Below are 27,558 nucleotides of genomic sequence, written 5' to 3'. Positions count from 1 at the left end.
GTCAAATATGGATCAGGTTAAAAAATTGTTAATCGAATCCAACCTGTTTATTAAATAGGTCAAAAATTCAAATATAAACCAAACCTATTTATTAAATAGGTAATCTAATCCAACCCGCATAACCTATTTACTAAACAAGTCAAATTCGATTAAAAGGGTTAAACAAGTTAAAAGAGTGTTCAATGGATAACTAGATTTAAATAGGTTAAATAGGTTAAGCGAGTCAGATTAAACAAAATAAAAATGGGTTAAGCAAGATTAAAATAGGATAAATGGATGGGGTAATAATCTGACCCAATTATTAAATAGATCAAAGTAGATTAGATAGATCAAAATTCTAAATCTGAATCTAATTATAATCTGAATTCATTTTTATCAAAACCTAGCATGCTTAAAGCAATGGTTATAAATTGCCAATCTTCACTGCAGACCATGCGAACTGCCTTCTGTATAAAGAAATATACCCTAATGCACTACATCACTGTACATATAGCCAATCATAGTCCCTCATTCATCATGCATCAACCGCTCGTCCTGGTACACTGCCGCACGACAAGCGGCGGTGATTTTCGGGCGCACGGCCGATAATTTCCCCTTTTGTATCGTCAAGTCTCTTTTTTAATTCCCGCTCAGTTCAAATGGTCTTAGCGTTCGGTTGGATCGAGGGAATCGAAATTTCGAGCACCGCCCAATCTAGGGTTTCCATCATCTTGGCTCCCACCTTCTCTCCTTCCCTTCACCCAATCCTCTCGCCCAGCTTCCTTCGAATCGCCCGATAGCGCTTAGGAGTGGAGGGGAATGATCTCACCGATGGAAGTTTCTCTCCATAATCCCTCCGACATTGGAGAGGTCTCCAGGCCGGAGGGCGTCTCCGACTCCAACTCCACTCCGATCCCGGCGGCAGACGATAAAGTTCTGGTTTCAGGTGAAAAGAGCTCGAACTTTCCTCTTCCTTTTGCTTCTATCCCCTCTCCCGTTCTCTGACTTCTGATCTCTTGGGTCTTCATTCTTGTAGTTGAGGTCTGCTTGAATCCCTCCAGCACGGCTCGCATTGAAGACGTTCGGGCCGCTGTAGAAAGGTCTCTCTCTCTCTCTCACACGCACGGATAGACACGCTTCGCACATTTATTTTTTTTTGTTTTATATTTGTAAACTGTTGGGGGAGTGTTTTTGAGAAAACTAGGAGTTCTGGATGTGTAAAAAATGTAATTTTTGGGTAATTATAAGAAGAAGAAATGACTGTAGTGCCTGATCTAGTTCTTTTAACCCACATTCCAATTCCAGCCACTTGGAGCTGTGATAGGAATGATGTGGTGGTGAATGAGATCTCTAGTGAGTTAGGGCAAAAAAAAGGTATGCCATTTATCATTAAAAGATCAGCACTAAAACAGAAAGAAAACACCCTCGCCCTCATATTTGGAGACATCAAAAAAGTATCTTGAGTGTATCAGGAAAATAATCAGGATTTTTTTCTAAATTTTGAAAAAATAGGCTATTTTATCCAAGCATTAGATATATATCTGAGAAGTATCTCATGAATATTGGTATCTAACACGTGTCTGATATGGACATAGCATGTAACTTTAAGTATCTGTGCATCTAGAGACAAGTATTCACATATGCAAAGAAGCAAGCTAGTGCATAAAGATAGACATAGAAGAGGCACATGAATAGAGCATGGAAGCAGTATAGTGCATGCAAGGAAAAGGCACAGCCATATAAAGATAAGCAACAATGCATGGGAGGGTGATAAAGACAAATCTTTCACTATGGTGCATAGAGGCATCATCTTGAGTTTGCAGGTGAGTTGTGCACAGGGAAGAAATATAAGGCAAGCTTGTAGGTGATATGCATAGGGGACAAAGAACACCTGCTGCAAGATTATACTCATGTGCATGATTTGCAGAGGCATATTGACATAAACTATGGTTTCATGAGTTGCAGAGGCGTAACCTCTATGTGTCTATCTAAATTTTATTGGATGGTATGTATTTATATATATGTTACTGGTTAACTTTTTTGATGCTGATTCATTCATGCATGTATTTGTAACAATTGTTGCTTTTGTAGGCATCCTATATATGTTCACATAATTCCAAAGGAAATATTAAACATATGTATATTACAAATGTCCAATCATATTGGCTTTCATCTGAAGAAAATATGGATATTAGATATTACTTATATCTGTCTTTATCTGTTTTCTTTTAACCTAAACATATAGTTTGATATTGGTTTGGTGTTTGTCATTGTTTTGTAACTTGTGGATAGATTGAATTAGATTGTGGATCAAATGGAGGCCTATGAGATTCTACTTGTTTACTTCAAAAAAATTTAAACCATAAGAGTAGTGAGTATACGTCGGGGAAAAGAGAAATTGTAAAGAAGAGGAAAAAACACTCACATAAAGACATTTGAATCCCAGATTCCACAATCATAATCCTAAATATAGCATGAGTAAACTAAACATTGTTCCAAGTTACTAGAGATATTTATGCAGGTCACTCCATATACATATGTGCCCTCGCATTGTGTGCATAGATTCAAAACTTTTTGATGTAAAATATTTTAGAGTAAAAAAGAATCAGATTTTGACATATGGTTTAAATAATGTGATTATTTACCTTTTCTTTTAATACCATGAACTCTCAACTTTAATTTTTCTTTTCTATCTAGAAGTAAAAATTCTTAATAGCATTTTTTATTTTTAAATGTTATCAAGGCTAATTAGTGATAAATAAATAATTCTAAATGCCAACAAATCAAATAATGTTTACAATGGACCTTCCACCTGGTTTAACAAATAACATGACCAAATTGGATCTTATGATCTAAGAGACTGTATGACTCATGATAAGAATCTGGGTCCTATGATTCTCTCGATCCAAGGATGAGATCCAGGTTGTTCGGGACCATTTATGTGAATGATTAGATTGTTAATTATAAGATATTAACGGCAATTTATTTTGGGTGTCATTCCAAGGATTTTTTTTGGGGTTCGGGCCAGCCCAATTTTTGGCTCAAACAGGTAATTCGGGCTGGGCTCGGGCTGGAGTTTTCCGAATATTTTCGGGCCTAAGCCCAGCTCGAAGCTTGGAAAAAATTTTGGGCTAGACATGGGTAGAGGTGCGGCCCGGCCCAACCCTGCATGTTTCTAGCCCTAACAACAAGTCCCATTCAACTTCTGTGTTATGTTCAGTTCAATTAGCTTTAGATAACTTTCCACAGTAGTTCAACCAATATGAATGTTCATTTTTTGATTTTCCACTGTAATCTGCTCTTTCTACATTTCATCTGATAGCTATATCGCTTTTCCTTTCCTATTTCTTTAATCTCTTACATATATATCCAGTATCTATATGCATATAATTTTATTTACTTTGCTTTGGTGTTTTTTTTGTTTTATTAAATTTGTATAGGATGCTTGAGAAGAGGAGTTTAAGCTATGTCGACGGTCCTGTTCCAGTGCCTGTTGATGATACTTTTCTTCTCGAAAATGTAAAAAAAATCTTAATCTGTGACACAGGTTTAGTAACTTACTGGAACTGACCCACCTTTCTTGGAGATTTCTGACTTACTTTCCCGAATTTAAGTTTTCCTGGTCTTGATGGTAACTAATGTTCTCCTGCAGATGAGTGGGTGGACAACCATAAAGTCCTTTTGTTCTGGCAAGTCAGGCCTGTTGTGCATGTGTTTCAGGTATATATAGCTTATGGTGTAACATTGACATTATTGAGCTACTTTTATCTCTTGGTTTTTTGTTACAGATCATGGGCTAAAAATAACATCTTAATGTTTCATCTTTGCATGCAATTGGATTTTACCTGCCTCATCTATGTCATATCGACTTTCAGATACAGGATATCCTTTTGTCAATCATTACTGTAATGATGAATTTGTTATTATCTGGTCTTTTGACTCAGCATTTTAGTGGTCAATGAAATACTTGCATATGATTGTTTCAATTTCAGTCGTCTAACAAGTGTTATCCGAGAACATTGCAATTCTGTAAAATCAAATATATTGTTGTTATTGGATTTATTTGGTCAAATAAAAGAGGTATTATACTCAATTTTTGTTTATTCAGCATTGCAGTAAAATTGGCGCAAAAATTACATTCAAGTGTTCAGTCTTTCTCTTGGACATCCATGTTTCTATCATTTAAATGAAATCATATAGCTTGTGCTTGACTTGCACTTCCAATATTTGTTGAACATTACAGGTGCTTCTCTAGAGCTTCTATGGTCATTCAGTTGACCTGTAGACGAGAATTTTTTTGCCTTCTGATGTTAATTTTTTCTATACTTCAATTTGTGGAAGAATGAATTTTCACAATGTTTGTAGATTTATAATTTCTCATGTATGACAGCTTAGTGAAGAGGGTCCAGGTGAGGAACTGAGTGGAGATGATATGCTTTCAATCTTCAATGAGTGGGTTCTACCTGCTAAAGAATTTGATGGATTGTGGGAAAGGTTCGTATTAATAATCAGTTTCTTCTTGATTACTGAAAACTGGCATTAGGTATTGTTTAGTATTTAATAATTACTTCTGCAGCTTAATTTATGAAACTGGTCTCAAGCAGCGGTTGCTGCGGTATGCTGCTAGTGCTCTGTTGTTTACAGAGAGGGGTGTAGATCCTTGTCTTGTTTCATGGAACCGGTAAGGAACTTTCTATATGAAACATATATCTACCTTATAGGTGCATTTTTTTCTTGTTAAAGCTTTGGTTAGGTTCTTTATCATGTATTACTTTTCTGTTGGCACAAGATTGTTGTGGAAATTTAAAGTTTGTAACACTAGCAAGCTTTGAAGGTCAATGTCATCAAGATGTAACCTTTTGATGCACCAAGACATCCCTACACTTCTGTAGAGAGAAATACCGTACTAAGCTTTCAATTTCCTTTTCTTGTTAGACCTTATGTTATCAACTACTTCATTCTAGTGTAGTAAGTGGTTGATTGCTTGTTCAAAGTTAAAATATTAGTATTAGTTAGCTTTGGACTCTAATGTCTTGGAACTTAGAGTTTTACTATATTTATTAACTAAAAGTTTCATTTTGCTTCCTAATAACATTCAATTGGTGTTGGGGTGGGTGGTTTAATCCCAGTAGTGGGTATGGTTTTATATTATCTTCATTGGTAATAAATACCTATAAATGCATTTTGAAATTGGGCTTTCTCTCTTAACAAAACTTCATAGTCTGTTACTTGTGAGGTCAATTCTAGTAGGTCTCCTTCAATTTCTCCCCCCTAAGCTCCACATTCAGGCCAGTTTGGACTGATTTCACAAATTCATTCTTGGGGTGGTTAGGTTGCACCTATTCCTAGCCCTTTTGAAGCAAGTAATGAATTGCTCGATTGACTCACATGGCTTTTACCATAGCTTCAACAAATCAGCCAGACAGCCACTATGACCTAAAGGTCCATTCTAAAAACTTGGGTATGGAATTTTTGTTCTAGAATGCCAAGTATTTATTGAATTAGGTGAAGAATGATATACCACGAGAAGGCCATTTTGGTCAATGAGTGGGGGAGCAACCTAAGTTTGAAAAAAGTCATTACTGGCCATTTCACCACATTGAATGATAAAGGAGCTGATGTTCTTGATAAAGGTTTGATTTTCTTCTCAAGAGAGAGGGGTGAAGTCTGGGATTTTATACCTTGTCAGGAAATTGTGCACATGTTTGATCTAGTTAGGGTAAGACCTGTTACATCTACTGTAGTTTGCCCTCCCTATTTTGTCTCCATGGTATTTCTGAATCATTTCATTTTTTAATTTTTGTTCAACTACCCTTTTCATTAATTTCATTGACTCATTAGCTTAGTTCCCCAATAATTAAATAGGTAGGTATTCTTACCTTTATTCTTATAGGTAGGTATTCCAAGACTTTCAATTTAATCCATTGACATTTTCTTAGTTTTTATAATTTCATTACATAGGTTAGTAAGCCAAGTTAACCCAATATCTCCCATAATTTTTTTCAAAGCTTAATGGGTATTTCATTTGGCCGTAATGCCATATCTTTTGAATTCTTTTAAAACTATCTTTTGAATTCCTTTCAAAACTATCTCTGCTTCGCTTTTATGGATTGTACGAATAGAACCATGATTTCTCCCTGACTGTACTTTGTTTGTGAAGGCTTATTTAGTAGAATCCTCATTTTAACAATTTTTCAAAATATGCCTCCATCTTTCTTTATTTTCCTCATCTTTTACTGGTGTCCTACTATCAGTATTCTTAGTTTTCCTTTCTTTTACTTTAACTATTTGATAAAATTTCATTTTTCATCTTCTTTTGAAATAACCTATCATATAAATTATTAAATGCTTCATATTTAGCCTTACTGTCCTTTTTGCATCTTTCTTAGCTTCCTTAAATTTTATGAAATCTTTGATGTTTTTTAATTTTTTGCTATTGTTTAAAGCAAATTGGTTTTTTTTTAATTTCTCCCTATATCTCATTATTCGACACCAAACTTTTCTGTGTATAGCTTTTCTCAATACTGCTGGCCATTTGGTCCCATAGTTTGTTCGATTCAGTTCTTAAATTTTAATTTGTCGCCATTAATAATTTATCCTTAAAAGCTATAACATTTCCCCCTTAAATTCCACCATCTTATCTTTGAACATTTATTAATTTCCTTTCCTTCTTCCACTTAGTATACACCTAAAACTAGTAAGCTATGTTGGGCGAACTTTCTTTTGGTATCGCCTTACGATCCTTACATGCTGATCTTTCTCATCTCTTAATGAAAAAGTAAACTATTTGTGATAAGTTTGCTTTGCTTTATAAAGGTTATTAAGTTCTCTATCTCTCTTTTTAAAATATCTTTTTACAATTGCTAAATCACGAGCTACTATATATTCAAGGATCGAATCTTCCATTAAATTTCTATCTCAAAAACTGAACCCCCATGCATTCTCTCGTCTCTTATATTATTCTTCCCTACATGTCCATTTAGATCACCACCTATAATTGTCTTTTCTCCTTCAGGAATACTTGCATTAATCCATCCATTTCTCCCTAAAGTTGTTTCTTAATCCTCTCTTCTAAGCCTACTTGTGGTGCACAAGCAGCAATTATAGGTGTAAGTGATAGGGTAGTGTGTTGAGTAACCGGCTGCTTACTTTTTTCGATAATGAAAAATATTAAGAATAAGAATCTCATGACTGGCCGGGAAACACAATCGCCCTCTTTTTATGTTACGGGAATACAGCAGTTAATCGATTGGGAAAAATGCAAGGATCCATATTTAGGATTGAGAATAGCTGAAGTCAACCACCGGACTGTAGCTCCTTACCAAATGCCCTTGGGTTGGGGCTCTTCTTCATCAGAGGATTCTGTGTCACTCCTGAGGTTTAGCCTTGACCGGGGGATGGACCCGCTCCTCCGCTGGCTTCCCTACTCACCCGGTCCATGCACATCGCTCTCTCCAGAAGGTTTCAGGGTGAACATCCATCTCTCTATCCTTTTCCTGTGTTAAGGTCTAGTGGTCATTCCTCGCCCTCGATCAAAAAACCAACGTCGAACAAAGTCGTCTTCAACGCTCTGAGGCCATACAGAACGGACCCACGCCTACACGCAGTAGCTCTATGGCTATATAGGTTATACAATGCTTTCTGTCATTTCTTTATCCACTACTATTCCTTCTCCATTTCTGTTATCATCCTAAAGGTGACCATCGAACTTAAAATTTTAAAACGAATAATTTATTAAGATGATGAATGACTCCCTATCTTACCTAGCAAAATAAATGGTGCAATTTGAATTAACTATATTCTCCATGTGGGTCTTCTTTTATACCTTTTTTGTTTCGTTCTTCCTTTAATCGATTCCTTCAGTATATTTTCTTGTTCTTTGGTAGGCACAGTTACTATTACAAAACCAAAAGGTGTAATAATTGTAGGTTACATGGATCAAATTAATTGAAGACAATAATTACATCATCAAAATGATAGACAATCACATTCATACTTAGTGACTAAGATATTGGAAAGCCTTATCTTTCTCCCTTCCATCCCTTGTCTGCTATTCTTCTTTTCAAATCCAAATAGAACAAAAGTTTAAGGAGATACAAAACCCCCCCAAAAGGAAAACGACAACATCTACCCTTGTGACCAGTGTTTGCTGGCATCCATTGTTTGAAAATAAAACAGACCACTCTTCCTAGCTCGGGCCTTTTTAAACTAGTAGTTGTTGGTTGTTTTGCTGTGTTAGTTGGTTCTAACTGGTACAACTGCTTTTCGACCACATGAGGCAGCTCTTCCCATGAATTGGCCAAATACTGGATCATGGGAAAATTGCAGTTATGGTATATATTAGTTGATATGAATTGACGCGGTTTGACTTTAGCTCTAAAATCCACATCTATCAAGAGATGAAATTTCTTAAGAAGGGGGTTTCTTAAGAGTTTGTTTCATTATGATATATGCAATCCTAAGGGCATGTTTGGTGTTACTTCTTCTTAGGAGGTAATTTTCAAAAGTAGGTTCATTTAACTTCTTACTTGAAATGTACTTTTGATATTTTCAATGTTGGGTAATCACATTTATGAAATCACCTTTTATGGATGGGCTTACCATATTTGAAAGATATGGATCATTCTCATAAAGGAAGAAGCGAGAAGTTAGTTTTTCTAGCTTCTCCTAAAGGCTCTTTTTTGACTTCTCACAGAAGAACTTCTCATATAATACTACCAGGCACTTAATTTTTCTAGAAAGTACCTTTCTTACTTTAAGAAGTTGCGAAAGGACTTTTTGAATTAACGCTAAATGTGCACTAAGTTTTTGTCTCCTTGTCTGTAAGATTCTTATCTCCTACTTTGGTCCATACCATCCAAGGTTCTAAAACTTGTTTTTGGTTTTGGTTTGGGCTTGTGATGGAAAAAGAAGGGGGAATGTGAAAGAGAAGAAGGAAAAGATATACCTGGCACAACTGGTGGGTGCTGCTGTCACCTCCATTTTCACCATTGTTAGTGGCTCCACCGTTGCCTAATCCTTCTCCAATAGCCACTTGGTCGGTGGATGCAGTAGGGAAACAAAAAGACATAAAATATACAACCTAACAAGGAAAAATGTGCAACACAGAATTGAGAAAGGTGTGGAAAACTAAGTGGCTGTGGCTTGGGCCTAGGCAATCCGGCCAATAAATGCACCTAGGCGCCGCCTAGGCACCAAGGCAGGCACTTTTAACAGCATTGAGCACTTTATGAGAACTAATATGAACAATTAAAAACAAGACATTTCAAAGAATGAAAGAAATAATATATTAATACAAAATGAATATAATAATTCAATATTATTTATGAGTCTTCTGAAAAATAAAGAAGAATTGAATTTACTCGACACTAAAAAGCTTCAAAATTTCTAAATTTAATGGATTTTCAAACAATGAAAGTTCAAGAACTAAATGATATATATATTTGTTCAAAATAAAAAAAAAATCTATATGTATATTCAACTCGACATATATGCAATATTAAATTTGGTCTAAAATTGTTGAAACTACCCAATTAAAGAACCCATATAACACAAAATACTCTAAAATACTATCTAACAACTTGTCTTGGCTTGTTTATTGTCCTTCTATTTCTTTCTCTTTTTTTTTTTGAATTTTCTTGATTTTTTGACTGCAAGCGGAACTTCCGAAATTGTTGAAACTAAAACTCCATAGACTTGATTGATAACGAAACTAAAATCAATTTTCCAAACCTCGTCATGGATATAAAGGTATAGGTATTGTACATAACCTGCTGTTGGACTCCTAAATTTATTTCACTTTGGATTTTCAACATAACCTTTTAGCAATATTATTTTAAGAAATGATCAAATATGACTGAGATAGTTGGTCATGTAAGAGAAGGGACTGATGCAATTAGAAGGGGAGAGCTTGGTGAAGATTATAAATAGTGTTAAATGTAATATAGTGTCAGGTTATTGATTCAAATCCTGATCCACCTATATGACTCCTTATGTTACCATGGTGTCTCATAGAAAATGATACAATGTTATTAATAAGATGAAAGCTAGTCTAAAAGCTACAATAGAAACATGGGTAAAGTTAGGGTTTCCAATCAACATAACTAAACATGGTTAAGGAATTCAATTAAGTGGACATAGAGATGTAAATGAGGCCTAAATCAAGATTTTATGGTTAAGAAATACCTTGATGTGGACATTTTTGTTATCTTCCATCAATGAATGAAAGAAATGTTGAGATAGTTACACGTAAGCTTTCTGTATAAGTTTCCCATGGTGCAAGCAGTGTCTGGATAACACCTAAAATGTGATATTTAATTACATGTCCTCTTGTAGGAATTTTGGTATTATTCTGTTGCTAATGTGTAAGCTTATTGTGTAGTGTTAGTTTGGCTGACGGATCAACTAAAATTGATATTTGAAGCAAAATTATTTAATGTCAGCTAAACATACTAAAATATTTAGTGTGTGCAGCATACAGACTAAATGATATTTGAAAGAAATATTTAATTTCAGCTAAACATTATATTGTTTTCTATAAACATGTCTATCACTACTAGAGTTGAACTTGGATGAGAAATATTAAATAAAGCCTTTGATATTCTAATGCTATTTGCAAATCTTTGCTTGCTAAGTTTTAGGCAGTGTCTCGGTATGTATATAAAGCTAGCTCTTACTGGCATGGACATGATAAATGATAATTCGTTCGTGTTTTTTTTCATAGTATTATAGTAAGAATCTTTATTATTATATAGTTTGTAGGCTTACATTGAACTACTGCAATTTTTTTTCATATAGCCAAATATTGTTTTTGTTTTCTTCTCCTTCAATGTTTAAGTGACACAAATAAATTATCTAAAATCTAATTTACATGAACCAATTGAAGAAAAGAAAGTGTAGACTAGTAAGAATTTTTCTTAGGTTACACTCAATGTGTTTTACAGGATTATCCTTTTGCATGGACCTCCAGGAACTGGAAAGACATCTTTGTGTAAAGCGTTGGCTCAAAAACTTTCTATACGCTTGAAGTCAAGGTTAGCAATGGATCAAAATTTCTTGGTATTAGTATTAACTATAACATTCATGATGACATTATTTATGGGTGTTGGCATCTCTAATGGATTTCACTAGGTATTCGCAATGCCAATTGGTGGAAGTTAACGCTCATTCCCTATTTAGCAAATGGTTTTCTGAAAGTGGCAAATTGGTATGCTATTTTAATTCATAGTTGTGTGTCTTCTGATATTCCAATAATGATATATTCTTTTTCTAGATGAACAGTTTACATTTCTCTATTGTGATTTAACTTTCTCTTTTTCTGGTGGAACTGATGTTACTTTCTTGATTGTTATACCATGTTATTTATCAAGAAGTTAGCATGTCATGAGAGGTTAAAGCACCTTTTTTGTGATAATATGGGATTTAAGGCCATGTGAAACTTGACCTTTCAAATTAAAGTAATATTTATTTTGAAAAAAATGGCTAACTGTGCCTCACCCTCTATGTTATCTTCTCTTTTCTGATCTTGTGGCTGCACCCACACCCGACGTGTGTGAGCTGGCGTTGTACCAAAAAAAAAATGGCTAACCCTGACAATGCATGCGCATGCATGATTCAAGTGTCAATAGGAAATCATGATTTATTTTGTCATATGTCATTATTTTATTTTTATTAACTTGATCTTATATGTTTATACCATATTATTTTATCTTCCTTTTAGCTGGTCGATTTGTTTATTTTTTTTTATGTAGTTGTGTCTCGAGTACATCTTCTATCCATCCATCATGTTGTGTCACTCTTTCGATTTCGATATATAATCTGTAGTACCAGTCACCTTTCTGGGGAAAACCTTACAACTGTAGATTAGGATAGCAGTTGGTTATTTTTGGGTCCTCAACCATGTTCTCCTCTTATATTAACAAGTAGAAGCTTGAAAACACAACTCAAATCTATCAGTGGTGTGGTGCAACCAACCTCAAATATGCTAACTAGTTAAACCGTATGGCCCGAAGTATAAGTGGGATAAGCTTTGTGGAATAAAGCTGTTGAAACTGTTGATCTTGTGCCTATTTACGTGGAAAACATCCTATAAAATATTTTTTTGAGCATGCCTTATTCTTAGGGATGGAATACAATGGTTAGCTTCTTGGCAATGCTGGATGGGCTCCGATAATTCTCAAACTTTGATGGAGTTTGTTGAGGACCTATAATTGTCATTGGGATTAGATATGAGCATTTGTCGAGCTACATCAAAGCCTGAATTCATGACAAAAATACCTAACCCAATGGAAATAACATAAAACATTACAGCTGCACATGCACGCAACTAAACACACACACACGAATACATGCACGCTTGAACATATACGAATATATGTGACACAATATGTCAATATTTTTGCATATACTCTTACTAATTGGGCTATATTACATATTTACACTCCTAAAATTGTTATTTGCACAGATACCCCTCAAATCATCTTGTTTTGCATGGATGCGACTCCCATTATATTTTTGTCTAATGGTGTTAATAAATGACCATTTTGAAAATCATTTGACTCTATTATCTTTTTATATAATTACCCTAGAAAATTGAGCATTCAGTTTGTAATGAAAAGAGCGATATTTTTACATAAGTTTTCAAGGATATTAATGTAAAAGGGTAATAAAGTTATTTTACACTTAAAACAATTGCTTGTTAGCACTGTTAGCCCAAATAAACCAAAGAAGTGTCCATGCAAAAATAGGATGATTTGAGAGCTATATATGCAAATAGTTATTTTTAGAGGAAAAATATGCAATGAACTATATTTGTAAGGGTTATATAGGGCTGAAACATAAAAATGGAGTGCCCTGTTTATGCTAAACAAGCTTTCACTTCATTTGTTATTGGCATCACTTGAATTCCAATTTTTTCTTTTATTTTTAAAGAGTTATTTCTTTTAATATCACAACATCTGTATTCGTGCTAATTTTTTATTTTCTTTTAGAAATCTAGACCAGCTACTGATTTGAAGGATCAGGCATGATGTCAGCCATTCAGCCTAATCCTAATTGAGGTTCCTGCTCAGATCTTTAATAATTTCTTCAGGAAGTCCTAGTTGGATGCTATGTTCAACTTGTCACCTCCGACTTTCAAAAAGGAAAAAAATGGTTTTCCTTTCCCTACACATCCCTGTATGGTGTTTAAACTCCCATTTGAATTAATAAATTGTATGTTTTCTTTAGCAATGTTAGTAAATCCAGTAACATTTGATCTAATTCAGTATGCAAATCTAATACTAGGCAAATATGAAGATAGCTAATGTATCCACTTGATCTTCAGATGCTAATCCAGGTATATTTATAAATTCACTGGATTTGTAAGTCTGAGACAGCAAGTTTCCGACAAGCATTTCCCTCTTCCGTATACTATGTTACCCTTTTCCTTTTAACAAAGTAAAACTACTATCTTAACTGATCAAACTTTGAGGTTTAGACACTTGTAAGGATCACTTACCACCATATTTGAGCTTGGTGGCATTTTGTGTACTTTGGTTAATAGCCTGGAGATGATTATAATATGCTAAAATTTCATTTACAAGGTGAGCAAGTCATTGCATTTTAGGTGCGCTGTCAAAACTGATGCCATAGTTTTTAAGTACCTTGCTTTTTTCATTTGACATTATTTTTATTTTAATTAAAAAACTATTGCTGGTTTCTCACTTTTCGTGGAATGTCTGAAAGTATTTTCTTACAACATGTGCAAATCACATTTATTACCAGTATTTATTTTGCTCGGGTCCTTTGGAGGCTTTCACACCAAACGCTTAAGTGGAGTTAAATGGTTGATAACAGTGGCAAGTGTTCAACAAATAACATACAAACCTTTCTTCACATGACTTGTCAATTTCAAATTTGACATCCTTTGCATTCAGTTAGTTTAACATCTCTAGTTCAGGTTGCGAAACTTTTCCAGAAAATCCAGGAGATGGTGGAGGAAGAAAATAACCTTGTATTTGTTTTGATTGGTGAGATTTATTTTCTGTTCTGTTTTGTTCCTTTTGATTCTCCTTGCACATGTTTCTAATTTCTGATCGATCAGATTCAACATTATGCTTTGTCGTTGAGTCAATTTGCATCGATTTATTCTTACATTTAGATGTATCTGATGATGGTGACTCCTTAAATTGTCCAAACTTTATGTTGATATGTCAATTTAATTTTTTTCACTGTGACTTTCTCAAACTTAAAAAAACTTGGTCGAACAAATTAATGAAGAACATTTATACTAAAATATTCTTTCTTTATGAAGATCGATGCCACTATATTAATGTCAAATTGAAAAAGCTAATCCTCAAACTTCTAGTCTGTCAAGACATCTTAATATATTGATCATGATAAATTCAATATCTTACTTTTGTTAATTTTTAGGTTGTTACAAAGTCATTGTTTATGGTACCTTTTTACCTACTTCTAGAAAAAGCAAAATATTTTTACTATCCATGAGTTCAGAAGAACACTGTAGGTGTTATTGGATTCCATTCGTAAATTTTTGGATCATGCTGAGTTGGCTCCAATAGCCAACCCACTAGTGTAACACATTTCGATCTTTTGAGAAATGTACAAGCAAACAGTTGTCCAACATTTAAAGTGTAAATTCATTCAAAGATTCAAAATGGCTTACTGTCTTGTTTTCACTTTGGTTTTCCTTATTCCTTAGTTGAACCAATATTTTGAGTGATATTCGTGTGCTCCTGGATGTAGCAAGAATAGTCCTGAATGAGAAACACTCAGAGAAGAGCTCACAAAGTTCTACTTCTCTACAGGTGATACACCAAATATGGTTTCATGGGTATAGTTTCAGGTTTTTGAATAACCAGATTTTACATGCAAATTCTTGACACTGTCCAAAACTGTCCTGGATGCAAATCCTGAGGTGTTATCTGGATGTGCGATTTCTGAAAGCAATATGAGGTCTACATAAATACCTGTTTTTCATGACATGATAGAGTGAGAATCAGTCCCATCTATATCATGCTTCAACACATGCTATAGACAACAACTGCTAAAATACTCAAGCAAACGACTCCATGAACTACTCAACACTGAAATTTTAAGAAACATCCTTTAAATGTTGAGCGCTAGTTTGCTGATTGTTGAAATCTGTTTAAACATTTCAGTAATTGTTCATTTCATTTTCCCATGAACTAAATGATCTAAAACTAAATTTGGAACTTAGCGCAGCATTAGAACAGCATTCAGATGATTCATTGTTGAACAATGATTGGTTGACATATAATATTTGACATGTTATTTAGTGCGATATTTGGCATATGTTCTTATGCTTAGCAGCAACTCTTAGCAGGCTCATGGGAGAGGAAGGGCCTTCCTCCTTCTTCCAACTGCATACAAAATTATGTAGACCTCTCTTTCCCTCACACTCTTTCCCTTCACTGTTTAAACACATTTACTAATATATGTACTCTTTTATTTTCAACAATTCTAACCTATATCCTCCTTTTGTTCTCCTTTTCCTTTGTCCTCCTGTTGCAGCAACTGTTACAGCTAAAGCTACTGCTGCTACTGCTAGTGCTAATGCTACTACTAGTGGTAGCAACTGCTATTGCTGATGGTCTTATCACTACTAAATTCTAGTCTAGCTCATACGTTACTTACCTTCTGTTGGACTGTTGGACAATATATTCTTACTCTTTCAATCAATCATTGTATAATCATTAATTTACTATTTCTAGTTACACTTGTACAGTTAGTGGTCCATTTGAGTTATATTTTTTTAATTATTTAGCAATCTTTTTAAATAGATTAATAAGTTTAATATCTAGAGAATTGGAAAGAAATTAACAATCAATTTACTACGTTGGCTTAAAAATGTTAAGGGAAAGGACTGTTAGGTCTTCTTTGTGTGTTTTGTTGCTTTGTAACCTACTCTTTTCTCCATTTTGTGGTGGAGAGTTTTCTGCATTTCTGTTGTGCTGAGAGGCTAATTATGCATCTTGTGTCCCCTTAACCTGGTATTTAACAATATCATTGGTAATATGCCCCATCCCTCCTAAGAAAAAGAATTGTTGGGAAACAAATTACATATATATACAGGTTCTCTCTCACCCTAGGGCTGATGAGTGTGAAATTAATTAGTTCCTTTTTGAGGTAAAAAATATCATGAGATTAGGCAAACAAATGAACACATCGACACACATACACACTCAGAGAGAGAGATTAGGACCAAGCTCTAGGTTTTAAGGGTTGACCATCGAATAGATCTTTCTTCCCTCTTTGATATCATGATGGTAATGGGATTTAAGATTACTGGTATACATAGCGAGAGACATTTCTGAAAAGTACAACTTGTATGGAGAAGGTTCCTTGGAGGTATGTGTAAGAATGAAAAAGTAGGAGAGAAAAAGAATAGATTGATAGCAGGGAAAAGAAAACAAGAGATTTATTTATTTATTTATGGCATGAGTGTGGATAAACTGTACTTTTTGTGTGGCTCTGTTGATTTTGACACTAATGAACTACATGCACGGTGCACCTTGTAAGTGGCTGGTGAAGTTACAAAATTATAAGTTTGTGGTAATAAGAAATATAGAGACAATGACATCTAGTGTTTTAAACGGCAACTAAGATGTGTAGGCAATCAAGAGGCATATAGTGTATATATGGCAAGGAAGGTGGAACTATCCTGAACTACTCAGTTCGGGGCATACAGAATCATGGTTTACTATACCGGTCTGTACCGGTCCAGCCTGAGACCGGTACCGGATTAGCGTGGAATCCGGTACCGGTAGTTTATTGTTGAAGAATCGGTACGAGATCGGTTCGGACCGTTACGGGACCGGTTTGGACCGGTATGGGACCGGTACGGGACGCCACCGGTATACCGATCGGTACCGGTACGGCGGACCTTGTACAGAACTGTACTAGTGGCAGATCGGGACGGTTCTGGCAATAAAATCAGAAAACCGGTGAGCAGCAAGAGAGGAAGAAGGAAAGAGAGGAGAAAGAGAGAGAGGAAGGGAGGGAGAGGGCATTAGTGAGTGGCGGCTGCCGGAACACGGACGAGGGAGAGGGAAAAGAGGGCTTTTGAAGTTCTCTCTCTCCTCTGTGCTTCAAAATGGGGGCAGAGCCCCTATTTCGAAAGTAATCAAAGGCTTCAGCCCCATTTTCTTTTTTTTTTTTTTTGATTGTTTTAAGTGAAGTCAGCAATGGCTGCTGATGTGACTTATTATTTTTTTGAAATTTTTTAAAATGAAGTTGGCAGCATAAAATTTCCCTGCAGTTATATATATTTCAATAAATTGCATGCATTCTATTTTCATCTTGTTCTTATAAAACTCTACAAAGTAATATTTCCCTACTCGTGTAGTCTTATTCTTTTTATTTTTTAAATTTATGAACTTGTAGATGAAGTTGAAAGCCTTGCTGCTGCTAGACAGGCTGCCCTATCTGGCTCTGAACCTTCAGACTCCATTCGAGTAGCACCTCCAGACTAAGCATCTGCCATTTTCATACTATAAAATTAATTCTTAATCTATAAGGCAACAATTTTTTTTTTAACATAATAATAGGGTGTGAACTTTCATGATGTCCCAATATGCCACTTGCAGGTTGTCAATGCTTTGCTTACTCAGATGGACAGATTGAAATCATCGCCAAATGTAATCATTTTGACAACATCAAACATAACTGCAGCAATCGGTATGCACTCATAAATTTTAGTTTTTTGTTGGTTTGGTAATATTTATGTATTCTGCTACAATAGAATTTTTATAATTGGATGCTTATGATTGTAGTGACTAGGTTTTTTCTAGTTGTTTAATTATTTCAACTGTTATTTCCACATTTGTATGCTTCTTTTTGTAAGTATTAACCCTATGTTATAGGTATTAGTAAGGTTTGTCATACCGGTCGGTATTGTATCATAACGGGTGTACCATACCATACCGATATCGAACTAGTATGCTGTCTTGTATCGTACTGACATTCAATATGTCTCATCTTGTACCGTACCGCATACTGACACTGTAATAGGATGGTATAGGTACGGAGTCTGGTACCGAGACGGTGAATCTTGGGGACCAGTATGCTTGTCATTTTCCAAAACCACTGCAGTTTTTCACTCTGTAGACATAAAAGGATTTTATCCGGCAGCCATACATAAGTATTCACATGCATGATATTTAACCTTCTTGTGAAGATACAAGTGGAAATAAAGCAAGTTTAATTTAATATTTGATGTTATTGGGGAAAAAGCAGTACTGTAGAGAAATTAAGAAGCCCTTAGAATTTAGATGTTCAGCATCAAATCTCTAGATTTTTGGGCACAGAGTTTTCCTCTTTTGTTGTTTTCCTGGTTTCTCTAGGGTTCAGGAAGTACAAGTACATATTTATGCTTAAATGGCCATAGTATATATTAGCTGCAATGCCTTCTAAAATGTTGATAGAATCTAGTGCAATTAGGGGTGGCAATGCTTTGCCTAATTAACCCGTTTAACTTGATTCAACTTATTGGATGTTAGCTTGGATTACCTGTTTAATAAAATGGTCAGATTCACTTATAGATTTTTGACCCATGTAATAAACAGGTTAGGTTTGGATTAACAATTTTTTGACCTAACCCATATATGGTCCGACCCGACCTGATTGCCATCCCTAAGTGCAATCCTTTCCCTTCAGATTTACCATCCTTTTGCATTAGAACTAATGCCTTCTTTTTCTTGACCTCATCTTTGGATTGACATGTTGTCATAGGCATTCTTATATGAATTCCCCTTTACTAATGCAATATCTATTTTAAGAAGCATGTATATGTATATCTCATATTAAATAAGGATCTCTGTTAAATTCATGCCCATATCTTTCCCGAATTCATAATATGTTTTTTTATTATTTGTGGACTTTATACATCAAAATTTCAGGTATTGCATATTGTGACTATTCGAGGATTAGCTGTCATTAAGGGGCTGTTCAGATACAATAGGTTTCTGCAGATTACTGGTCCACAATGGAAGTTCTCTGAAAAGAGATGATAAAGAGTGGGACTCTAAGGGATCCATGTAATGTTTGATCCCTGCGTCCCAAATTTTATTCAGATAAAATAAAACATCTCTCAAATGGTTTAAAAGTCAGGATTAGTGCTTCAGTGCACAGTTTGATAATAGTCAGGACCAGGAAGTTGGGAGCAGAGGCTAGCCAATATTTCTATTCTCAGCCAAGTGCTTTTCCTTCTTGAATCTCTTGGAAAGAGGAAGAGGACTGGGTTGAGCTCTTAGCTCCTCCATTTATTAAGAGGATCCAATTTTGGAGTTGAGGTTAAAGAGTCCAGATGAGTAGGAACTGCCATGCAAAGGTGCCTTGGTTGGAACCTATTTAACAAGGAATTCACTACGTTAGGACTGTTTTAATTATAGCTAGTGTTCATCAGGGCTTCGGTCGCTAGCTCCCTTGTCATTTGGATTGCCACATCCCTCCCACTTCTCTCTTTCTTTCTTAAACTTAAACTTCTCCTCTGGCATCCAAACAGGCTCTAAATGTTTAGTGTTATATGCCATGCCAGCACTTGTCATGCACTGGAATGGGAAGATATGATCTTGTCAATATATACACAGAAGATCTTTGAAGATACATTGGGAAAAAACTTGTTTCTGACTTCATCTTCTAGATAACTTCGTACTGATAATTTTCCATGATTTGAAACTTTAAGACAAATTTAGTGCTTTGTGATGGGTGATATGAGGACAAACATCTTCAGATATTAGGGGTGTCAACAGGCAAGGTGGGCTATTGGGGATTGACTCAGGTCAACAAATTAGTCTAATAAGTTCCAGACTTGATTAAGACCTAATTTGAGCCTTAATTTCCAAATTGAAGCACAATATAATGAGTCCGAATAGTCTTGAATACAATGCAATCGATGTAATTTAAAAATTAAGATTGCTCCAAACTGATTGGCCCAACTTGCCCTGACCTCCGGGTTTTGTGCATATTAAACTATATAAATTATATTGGTAAATTACATTTGTGCATGTCAAACATGCAAAGTTTTGAAGACAATATGCTATGCTCCATTTGTTCTTTACATATTTACATTTCGGTAAATAATAATCATGATTTGATATGTAAAAAGAGTGTGTAATATCATATGATATCTATGTTTATGCCTGATCAGTCCAGTGACTAGAGCTGAGCTAGGCCTTACAAACAATTTGGCCTGTTTTTTCCTGCCACGACTAATTGAGTTTTATTTACTAGCTGAAGTCTACCCAACTAATACACATTCATACTGGAGTCAAACATTCTACCATTAAAAACCCCAGATAAACATCCAAGTTAACAAATGACATTTGATGACGGTCAAGTTTATATTATGCTCTTAGGTTGTACTTGGCAGCTGTAATGGCTTAGAATCCAATCTTCAACTACTCTGCAGCAAGGTATCCAAGGTATTTAACACTTGCTGTAGATGCCCACATCAGTCACTGGTTGGTACATTTCATTAATGGCCCGCATGGATTTAAGCAGAAACTGAGAGGCGTAAAACCACTTTTAAGCTCAGAATTGACTGATTCCAAGCAGTACAAAGGTTGATCTAGGTTCCATTTGGGGCACTTGAGCTGGTTTGCCCATGAATTTGGTCATGAGGTGGTGCTGGTAAGAGTTCTGGTATGCACTGGCCAATATGCTGGTATTTGAATCCTTGCTGATATCAGACAACATTTCTGAGAGATTTAAAGGGCACAGAATGAAGATCTAGTATAGAATGATGGAATCCCTGTAGGTAATTATTGTATGCTATAAATTTACTCATGGCTTTACAAAGGGCCTTCATTGCAATATAAAAACATAATAGGATGGAATTGAAATTGATGAATGGATCATCAACATGGTTGTCAACTGCCAAGACGACTTAAGGTGATGGACCACGACTATAACTGGTCCAAGGAAATTAACATTGTATAGAAATTGCTTGGTCGTTCTTTGAATTATATGCTTCGTGTTACACAATCCGTATCCTCAAATTAACATCATGAGGGACCTCAAATCTTGTTCAGCATATGAGGTGTCTAGATTGCTAAATTTCTTTGGTTTTCTAACTTTGCATTTCTAGTTTGGGATTATACCTTTTTGGAATAATTATCTAGCACTTCAACTTATATTGTATTATTGTCTTTTAATGCAATAGAATTGTTTTTTTATCTCCAAGCTAATGTAAAGTGAGATGCATCAGTTTGGACCCTAAAGGAAAACCATATGCTACTGAGGCCTCATTTGAGGAAGTTTTTTGGAGGGCCAAAAAGTACTTTTTGGCTTTCCAAAAGTAATTTCAGATGTAATAGGAGTGTTTGGTAAAAATTTCGGAAAGCTGTTTTAGTTTTTTCAGAAAGCTAAAAACAACTTTTTGGAAGAAATTCCATTTTGGAGCTTTCTGAAAAAGCACTTTTACGCCCCGTCGAGAAGCTATTTTTTTGATCAAAATATCCATGATAAAATATCCAATCCACCGAGCCCGAAATCTCCCAGCCACCTCGTTCCAATGACCCCTTTCCTCCAATCCCATTCGCCCTAAACAAGAGAAAGACATCGAAGGAGCCGAAGTCGGCGACAGTGGAGGAGGAGGACCGGAGAATCTCGTGAAGAAGCTCAGAGCCCTCATCCGCCGCAGGCGCCGCGACGCCGCAAGCTGGCCACAAGCTCTTCCTTTTCTTCGCCTGAGAGCTCTGTCGCCCCTCCCATGGTTGCCGTAGGCTTTTCTCCTCCCAAACTCTCCCTTTCTTCTCCATGGGAGAAGATAGGGACGCCGCAAGCCGCAGCTACCCCGGGCGCCGCAGGCGCCATTGGTTGTGCCGTTAGCCTCAGCTGGCTCTCTCGGAAGCTCGATTGCCCCTTCCATGACCACGCGGGAGAGTGGGGAAAGGAAGGAAGAAGGGAGAGGGGAGGAGAAGAAAGAAAGAAGTAGAAGAAGGGAGAAGCTTCGGAAAGGAAGAAGAAAGAAGAGAAGGAAAAGAAAAGAAAAGAAAAAGAAGAGAAGAAAAAGAAAAGAAAAGAAAAAAAAGAAAAAAAAGAAAAGAAAAGAAAATAAAAGTAAAAATAAATAAAAATATTAGTAATTCTTTAACTAATTTTATCACCTAGCTAGAAAATTTGTTAGAGAGATAAAATGGTCATCAGAAGGGTAAAAAATTAATTTACACTAATAATTATAATATTTTATACCTTTATTATTATATTATGCTATGAATATAATATTATATTACATTATATCATAATATATTAATATATTATGTTAAAAAATTTAATATTATGTTATATTATGAAAAATTAATTTACGCTAATAATTATAATATTTTATACCTTTATTATTGTACTATACTATAAAGATAATATTATATTACATTATATCATAATACATTGATGTGTTATAATAAATAATTTAATATTATATTACATTACAGTAATATTATACTATATCATATAAATTATGTATTAAGATATTTAATTATGCTCTGTTATATAATACTATGCAATGTTCTTTTCATTCTATCATACCAAAAGTACTTTTTCAGTTTTTTTACCGAACACATGTTAAAGTGGCACAATACTTATGAAATGTTACCAAACAATAAACAATTTTTTTATAAAAGCTCTACTTCCAACAACTCTACTTTTAAAAGCTCTACTGCCAACAACTCTCCCAAACATGGCCTAAGTGATCAGGTGATGCAATGTGCTGTCTACGTGCTCATCTGCCTGGTAATTGTGTAGGAATCTAGGCAATCTTCTAGGCAGGGGCTGTGTTTTAGACTATCCAGAGTCTTGGAAGTTTCTCATATGCCAAGTTGTCATGTGAAAATAATGTCTCACGAATGAGGCTGACCTAGAATTTGGAATGAATGACTAATTACAATTCTAGTCGAGAAATTTGATAGTGATTACCTTTGCTTTATATTAAAAGAGAATCATGTTTTTATTATGGGTCATTTGGAAAATTTTGCTACCTGTATGAGAAAAATATGGAAAAGAATTGTTTGTTAGTGATTATGTTAAGCTTGGGTCTAAACTTCACTAAGCATTTTTGGTAAAACCCATTATCTTCTGTAAAATAGCTGGGCGTATGGTCTGAAGTACTATAATTACTTAACACAGAAGTTCATTAATGTGTTAAATAAACTCAAAGATAACATGATGCTTCAAATTTTGAAAATCTGAAGGGGCTTGTTAATTAACATTACTAGGAGCTCACTCGTTAATGATTATTAGTTATGATGCCCGATATTTCATCATGTGTCAATGGACATTTGACAAAACCAAATTGATCAAGAATAAGTTTACCCTTGTACTATGTAAACTCTTAATAGTGGCTTTAACAAGCTATTTGGATAAGTCAACACAAAAATCAGTTAAAATCAAGGTCAATTAAGTTGGTGGATAAGAATCAGTTAAAACCAATACTGTACTGGCAAAGCCTTATCCTCATGATTGAAGTTTTCACCATGGAGTAAATCATTACAGGTCAAGCGAACAACTGTAGTTGATTATATCAGTTATTTTCTTTAAATACTATCCTTCAACTTGAATCTAACTTTCTCAATCCATTATCATATAATTATTGTAAAGTAAACGAAAATCAGACATTTCTTTACTGGTTAACTTTCCTTTCTACTTGTTTAGTGAATTGATTTTACTGAGCTGTATGCGTTTTCTCTGTTTCACTGTTGTGGACTATCTGTTATTTTCTTCTAATAATGATTTGTCAAGCGCAAAAGTGCTCACTTCTGTTTAGGTTCCAGATATTGCATTTGTTGACCGAGCAGACATCAAGGCATATGTTGGCCCGCCTACTCTTCAAGCCAGATACGAGATACTGAGATCCTGCTTACAAGAACTTATACGTACTGGAATACTTTTGTATCCTCAGGTGCATCTTCACTGGATCACGAAACTCAATGCTCATGGAACATGATCTTTTCTGCACCATCAATTTACTGAATTCCCTGCAAATTTGGTGAGACATTTGCAATAGGTAGTAGGATTGTTGAAGTACCTGGCTAACTCGGGTTGAGGCTTTTGCGAGCCTGTGTTTGAAATTACCGGATTTACACCAGAGTCCAGGTAGGAAGTATCTTGAGCACATTCCTAGGCTCTGCGAAGGTCAGAGTTGGTCCGGTCAGATTTTCTCTGCAACACAAGCCTAAACCTGGTCCAAACTTGTCACAGGCTCCAACATCATCCCCAAAAGCTTTTTTTTTCCTGTGCCCAAGCCTGGAATATTTCAAGCTAGGTCTTTATGCGAAGCAGACCAACTTGTTCCACTGACACCTTATTGGTGGCTTCAAGAGGCTTTGTAGGGAATAGCTGCGGTTCTAAATTCTAATCAGTGTAGATAATGCAGTCAGCGTGGCACAATATGTGACCACATATGGGACTCATTAATGCAATACCTGTATGTGTCTGGGTCATGCAACATGTCAACAAGTGTCTGCATAGGCCGAGACGGCATGTATATGTGGCCTTGGCCATATACCAGCCATCCTCATACTGCAACAATTCCTTAGAATCTTGTTTATTGTAATGGTCACAAATTATTTTGAAGCAGTGTTGCACATGTATGACCAACCTTATTGTTTTAAGAGACCATTATTTAGCCAAAAAATTGAAAACTCATTATGTCATTTGGCCCCAATTTACATTAAAAAATCGATGTGCCTCTAACCATGACAGCTATTATGTGGTTCAACCTGTAACCAATGCTTAAATGGGTATACATGTAACTACAGGAACAAATGTACATGTACAGAATGTGAAATCCCTTCATAGTTCCTTTATAGAAACTGACTCTCTCTCTCTCTCTCACACACACACACACACACACACACACACACAACTCACACACATGCACACAAGTGTGCAACTCAAACACATCCACAATCTAAATACTCATTTCTTGCTTCTCCAGGGTCATGATCATTTCTCATTTCCAAACTATTCAACCGTAAAAGAGAAACTCTACACCTCTAACATAGGGGAACTTGAGGAGCCATTTCATCTCTCCAGACTTTTGCTTGAAGCTGCAGAAGAATGCCAGGTTAGTGACTGACATTGTTGTAGCATGGATTTGGCAATAAAACTTAAGATAATATAGATGCTGACCTACTCCAACCTTCATGATTTTGTAAATTCTTTTTCAGGGATTAAGTTGTAGATCTTTGAGAAAGCTTCCTTTCTTAGCACATGCAGCTCTTACGAACCCCAACAGTTGTGAGCTAATCAAGTTTCTGTACACATTAAGAGAGACCGCCCGAAGAGAGCTCTCTGAGTTGCACGCTTAAACCTTCAAAATTGAGTGTACTTGTAAAGTGTGTTGCACTTAGCCTCAGTTCCATCTGCCGTCTCAATTTTTGTTGGCAGTTTTATGATAATCTACATCCCCTTGGCTATAACAGGAATTACAGGTAACACTACCTTATTGCTTCATCAAGTATTTGATCAAAGGTCATAGCAATTAAAGTACAAAGCAAAATCTTCCAATGTTCTTGGTGCTGATTTAGAGCAGAGATTCTAAATGGTTGAATTAATGGGGAGATAAATTGTATACAGAGTTAAACCAATGTTAAACCAATGTTCTTGGTGCTGATTTAGAGCAGAGATTCTATGCTTGAATTAATAGGGAGATAAATTGTATACAGAGTTAAATCAATGTTAAAGATTTCATGTTCATGTTTTTTGTATAATTCTAAGCTAAACCTTAGGTGACATGCATTGAAATTGGTCACCGAACCTTTCGGATGGTACCGTCTTTTGCCCTCTAAACAAGAGGTGGGAGGTTTGGTTCCGGGTAACCATGATTTTCCCCTTCGACCCCTGATTAATTTCTTGATTCTACCAGCAGTGGCTCGATCTACTCAAGGACCTGAGTTTTGGATCAGATGCAAGAGAATGAGGTGTGGGATTAGAACCATTCTAAAAATAAAAATAAAAATAAATCTTTTGTTGCAGTGTTCATACCGTGGATATATGCTTGTTTGTGTATCTTCTTTCATGATTAATGCAATTGGGTGACAAAGATCTATTGGTATATGTGTGCTATTTCTGATCAACCTTAAAAGAACCCCCCATATGCAACAATGACCCTAATATCTCAAAATCATAAGATATAACATCCATTTAAGTTTGTACCTGTGCAAAGAAGGTTAATTGTCTCTTGCTCAGCCTTTGCAAGAAAACGCACCTGATCATGCATCCTTCATAAGTTGAGCCAAAGTTTGCCAATTTTTGGGTTTGTCATGATCGAAGAAGTGTGAGCTCTGGTTCGAGCAATGGTATGGAGCAACTTGGTGGTGTGAAATTTCCAACACGTAACACAATCTATCTACATGGTAGCCTTTAATATCAAAGAAAGCACCTGATCATCCACATATATATATATATATATATATCTATATATACAACACTTAAATGAGGAATTTAATTATTTGGAGTGCATCTCCGATTTACATGAATAACAATTGTAATGAGAGGAGAGGAAATTCATTCTTGCGTCATGCTGAGCATCGCAAATACATACATAACGCGACATCCATTCCATTTTCTCAACTACATACGAACCCAACACAGAGGGGAAAAACAAACCACAGTTCAGTGAGAGCTAAAAACAAAAACAAAAATAAAAGCCCTCTTCAATCCCTCCCTCTCTTTAACCCAAAGGCAATGTGGAAACAAAGAAGAAAGGGAACAAATACATTGAAGTTGAGAGACAACCTTAAAGCATAGATCTACAGAGTGGGCAGGTGGAGTGGAAGTGACCCAACCATCTATCCAAACAGAGTCTGTGGAAGAGGTGCCTGCAAGCCAACACCTCGCTCACTTCTTCCTCCCCTTCAAACCCATGGAGACACACACAGCAATCCCCAACTCCACTATCCTTCTGCCTCAAAAACTTAAACCGGGTCACATAAACCCCAACCCCTGCCCTGCTCACCATCCTTGGCTCCACTGTCTCCTCCTCTTGCCCATCATCACCATCCTCAAAGCCCATCACCTTATATATCGCCCATCTCACCCCACCCATGAGCACTACTATTGGAAGCAAAGCATTAGCCAATAGAGCAAAAGGGAGGCCAGCATCTCCCGGGCTTGGCATGCTATAAAGCCCCATCTTTTAATCTCCTCTTTCTCTCCCTCCTCCTCCTCCTCTCCCTCTCTCTCTCTCTCTTGATATCCAAGAAGTGGTACAATCCAACAAAAACACTGGAGACTGACACAAGGCTATGTGGGACTATTAATAATGAGCATGGAAGGGAGGCAAGTTTGGGATATCTTTGCCACAGATGTGGAAGGAGGCTGGGGATGGAAGAAGGGTTGTTTTCACTTGGCGTCCACGCGTACGTCTCTGGTTCTCTTTAGTAAGAAGAAAGGAAAAAATAAAGAATAAGAGCCACAGCAATCAGGAGGAGTTTTGTTAAGAGTTCAATCAGTTTGCTGGGATTTTAAGGGCATGTGGCAGACAACTTTAGGCTGGGGATATTTTTATCCGTAAAAATTATAGAATAAGTTGGTTTTTTTTTTGAAAAAAAAGCATGC

General features: G+C 35.8%; 2 protein-coding genes across 3 annotated transcripts; one reads left to right on the top strand and one right to left on the bottom strand.

The window, feature by feature from the left end:
* The first annotated feature begins 499 nt into the window (after positions 1-499).
* LOC103717567 (pachytene checkpoint protein 2 homolog) lies at positions 500-26,623 on the top strand. Of its 2 annotated transcripts, XM_008806009.4 has the most exons (14): positions 517-925; positions 1,016-1,079; positions 3,420-3,526; positions 3,632-3,699; positions 4,370-4,473; positions 4,556-4,660; positions 10,923-11,012; positions 11,110-11,185; positions 13,919-13,988; positions 17,386-17,456; positions 17,589-17,679; positions 23,769-23,896; positions 24,935-25,063; positions 25,167-26,623. In XM_008806009.4, the coding sequence occupies exons 1-14, from the start codon at positions 799-801 to the stop codon at positions 25,305-25,307; spliced, it is 1,371 nt and encodes a 456-aa protein (XP_008804231.2). In that variant the 5' UTR covers positions 517-798; the 3' UTR covers positions 25,308-26,623. The 2 variants fall into 2 exon arrangements, 1 of the variants encoding a protein (XP_008804231.2); XR_005514940.1 differs by lacking the exon at positions 25,167-26,623 and having other exon boundaries at positions 500-925; positions 23,762-23,896.
* On the bottom strand, positions 26,420-27,374 carry LOC103717573 (probable E3 ubiquitin-protein ligase XERICO). The gene has a single exon (XM_008806013.2). It carries the CDS (start codon positions 27,131-27,133, stop codon positions 26,738-26,740), a length of 396 nt encoding a protein of 131 aa, XP_008804235.2. The 5' UTR covers positions 27,134-27,374; the 3' UTR covers positions 26,420-26,737.
* Between the last annotated feature and the right edge of the window lie 184 nt (positions 27,375-27,558).

Source organism: Phoenix dactylifera, chromosome 14 (genome assembly GCF_009389715.1).
Source record: "Phoenix dactylifera cultivar Barhee BC4 chromosome 14, palm_55x_up_171113_PBpolish2nd_filt_p, whole genome shotgun sequence".
Lineage (NCBI taxonomy): Eukaryota > Viridiplantae > Streptophyta > Magnoliopsida > Arecales > Arecaceae > Phoenix > Phoenix dactylifera.
This window is presented reverse-complemented; position numbering and strand designations above follow the sequence as displayed.

Coding starts and splice junctions, on each gene's coding strand:
- LOC103717567 (XM_008806009.4), top strand. CDS start 799: ATGATCTCACCGATGGAAGTTTCTCTCCATAATCCCTCCGACATTGGA. Junction 4,474..4,555: donor TTTGATGGATTGTGGGAAAG/GTTCGTATTAAT, acceptor TTACTTCTGCAG/CTTAATTTATGAAACTGGTC. Junction 11,186..13,918: donor TTTCTGAAAGTGGCAAATTG/GTATGCTATTTT, acceptor TCTCTAGTTCAG/GTTGCGAAACTTTTCCAGAA.
- LOC103717573 (XM_008806013.2), bottom strand. CDS start 27,133: ATGGGGCTTTATAGCATGCCAAGCCCGGGAGATGCTGGCCTCCCTTTT.